Source organism: Sinocyclocheilus anshuiensis, unplaced genomic scaffold, assembly GCF_001515605.1.
Source record: "Sinocyclocheilus anshuiensis isolate Anshui unplaced genomic scaffold, SAMN03320099.WGS_v1.1 scaffold539, whole genome shotgun sequence".
NCBI lineage: Eukaryota > Metazoa > Chordata > Actinopteri > Cypriniformes > Cyprinidae > Sinocyclocheilus > Sinocyclocheilus anshuiensis.
The window spans coordinates 461433-464830 of record NW_015549612.1 but is presented as its reverse complement, the minus strand read 5'-3'; the positions used below and the strand labels follow the sequence as shown (position 1 = coordinate 464830).

The 3398-nt window shown below is 38.0% G+C and overlaps 1 protein-coding gene across 1 annotated transcript in view; it reads left to right on the top strand.

Annotated features, from left to right (window-relative positions):
- Positions 1-1029: 1029 nt before the first annotated feature.
- Positions 1030-3398, top strand: part of LOC107659256 (serine/threonine-protein phosphatase PP1-beta catalytic subunit-like) — an 8903-nt gene continuing 6534 nt past the window's right edge. Inside the window, exon 1 of the mRNA XM_016448133.1 lies at positions 1030-1128. Within this exon, the coding sequence (XP_016303619.1) occupies positions 1056-1128 (73 nt within the window). The 5' untranslated portion in view covers positions 1030-1055. The remainder of the gene's footprint in view (positions 1129-3398) is intronic.

The window sequence follows — 3398 nt, the reverse complement described above, 5'->3', positions numbered from 1 at the left end:
ACACAAACACTTCTACCTCACATATATTTGCTTATAAATTAAGTTCATTTACGGTGGCCGAGAAGTGCAAAACAAATCGCAATTCTGAAAACAAAATAACAAATTACAAACGCAAATGCAAGTCTAAAAAGCAAAATAACAATTCATAAAGCACAACAACAATTCAGAAAACATTATAACAAGTCAGAAAACACAATGACAAAATCGAGAACGAAATAACAAGTCAGAAAACACAACGACAAATCCGAAAACAAATTAACAAGTCAGAAAACACAACGACAAATCAGACAAACCGGAAAAGGTAGGTATAGTTTGAGACAGCGCCATTGGTTTGGGATTACTCACCGCTGACTGGACGAGACATCTGTCAATCAACGTATACAGGGAAGAACCAGCCGAAGAACAGCAGAGTCCTGGTAGAAAGTTCGGAGATGGTATTAAAGTAGCTCAGTTTAAATGTATTGTATGAATTGCCCTTACTATGGAATAAAAAATACGGAGTGTATATTTACATTTAGTTATAAGTGGCTGTAAAACATCAGCTCCAGTGGCGCAGACGGATAAGCGCGATAAGCGTGTGTCGTTGGCTATTTGATGTGATCGATCTGGGTTCAATCCCGCCTTGTGCCGAACTTTTTTTTCTCCCTTTTCAAATCTCGTATCACAGTTTTCTGACTTGTTATAATGTTTTCTGAATTGTTATTGTGTTTTCTGAATTGTTATTTTGTTTTTTAGACTTGCATTTGCGTTTGTAATTTGTTATTTTGTTTTCAGAATTGTGATTTGGTTAGCACTTCTCGGTCGCCGTACTAAATGCCAAAAGTAAACGTACTCTGATAAAAATCCTCCTGGAAGGGAAACCAAATACACAGTTCGCCAAACGTTAAACAATAGAAAATACCATTAACAATTAAGTTGCTTTCAACAGGTCAAAAGTTTGCCCTCAAAGCGATTAAATATTCATGAAGAGATTATTAAAATTGACGTTACCGCTTGTAACCAAGTGAATGACGTCATTGCGAGCGCCACTTAGCGGCCGTTGCTGGAAGCGCTGCATGCAGAACTCGGCACTGAAGATGGCGGAGGGGGAATTGAACGTGGACAGTCTCATTTCTCGGCTTCTTGAAGGTAAGCTGTTTGGACGTGAAGGCATTTTAACGTTTATATAAACATACACGGTAATTAGCTACTCGTCTTTATCTGTTTTTCTGCTGGTGAATGGGGAATTGTGCGCGTAAAGCGAGAGCTAAGCTTCGGGTCTCTGCGCCCTGTTTACAAACACGGCAGTGGCCCCGGGGTTTGGACAGCCTTCATACCAGCGATGGGAGTTTCAGATTTCAAGCTAACCTTGCCTTTATCTACCGAAGCAGGGACGAGTAGTGAGGGCCTGTAGATTTTTTTTTTTTTTTTACAGCAGTTGGTAAAGAAACCGGGAATATTAGAGTGAGGGCAGGTCGATGCAGTGTCCGCTGCGTCGTTGACTTCAGGCGAATGTAACCGACGTACGTTAATTCTGATTCTCCATTCGACTCTCCTCATACTGTATTCACGATACAAGGTTACCGTGTGCTTACTCTTGATTAATGTTACAATTGTGTTTTCTAAATCCTCCTATTAACACTTTATTTTTTTAGTAATATTATACTGAATCTTACACCTAATGGTACACTATTTGTTACAGCGTTACGCTAGCTAGTCTCTTATCGCTGTTTTTTTTCTCTCAACAACGTTTAATTGTATTCAGTTCTTATATTTATATTACACTGAAAAACGTAATACACTGAATCCTCTTCATCATGAACCAATAATTATTCTCTTAATAACATTAGACTGTATTAGTTTAGTAATGTTGCACTATGTTCCATTTATGACTTTACTTTCTTTTTTTTTTCCTTACTAACATTACAGTGTTACATGGAATATATAGTGTTCATTATCATTATGAAGAGGATTCAGTGTAACGTTGCTAAGGAGAATAGTAAAGGGAAAATAGCATAACCTTACTAAAATAATACAGTGTAACTTTATGAATTCAGTGTAATGTTGCACTAAAACACTATATATTCTTTTCATAATATTGCACTAATCTTTTATCAACGTTATGTTACATTGATTCCTTTGTGACATTACCCTGTATTCTCTTTAGTAATGTCACACTGAATTCGCTTTGTAATGATAATGCACACTAAATATTCTCTCAGTAACATTACACTATATTTAGTTTGTAATGTTACACTTTATTTGCTCGTACTGTGAAGTAACTTTACTGTGTGACTTTGCTAAAGTTTAACTTCAATTTATTTTCAGTATGAAGTGAATAATTAATGAATGGAATGGTAATTTTGTTCTCTGTTTAACTGTACCATCTTACTAACCGTGAAATCCATTTCATTCGGAACATCACATTCTACTTAACATGAATAATATTTCATTATAATCTTCTGCAATGTGGTGTTTGGCCGCTTGGCTCTGTAATGGTTCCTGTACTGTAAACTGGATTGTTGGCTTTAAAAAATGCCTTTTATAAATGCTGGATCCATTTACTAGCCTGTATATTAAATCTTAGAGAAATTTGTGAGTAGTAGAAATACAAATGTTTCTGTCTCAGGAGACTTCGGTTAGGATCTACCCTCGGTTGTTTCTGCCCATCTCAGTGACTTCTGTTACTAAACAAACTTCTGCTGTTCAGTTACTTTTGATAAAGGCGAGCGCAGTGGATTATTGCACCACCCTGATAACCGATATGGCCTCGTGCCTGTCCATCTGTCCCAACACCCTCCTGCTGACCCACACTCAGCAATGCCATCTGTGGTTCTGTGTGACCCTAACATCCCGCTTTTCGCTTTTTCACACTTCGATTCTCATGGTCTCACAAACACATCTCTGTATGTTTCTCCCATGTTCCATCTGTGTCTCTCGATCACACTCCTCTATCTGTGAAGATCAAGCGGCCTGCTGTCCCACGGTGGTCGTTTAATGGCTGCCCATCAGGACTTGGATAATCTTGTGGATTGCTATAAAATGCTGTAGTGGGAAAGTGGATGAGTTTAGCTTGTCTGTGTCATTTTGTTCTTATGTATTGTTATGTAATGTGACCCTAACATGATGAACAAGGAATCAGAGCGATGACTTAGTTTTACGAATTCTAGTCGATTGCCACTTTGAACAAGTTGTTTCTGGCAAGCTCATAATCTAGCTCAGACTGGTCTGGACTGTGGCTTGTCAAACACACATACACACAAAATCAGACTTTCCTTATGTTTAGTCATGCTGCAATAACGGGCATTTCATCAACTCATAGACTTATATGCACACACACACACTTCAATTTGTACAAATGGCACCATTTTTGCAATCTCGTAAAGTGCTCTGCACTTTACACACACACACACACACAC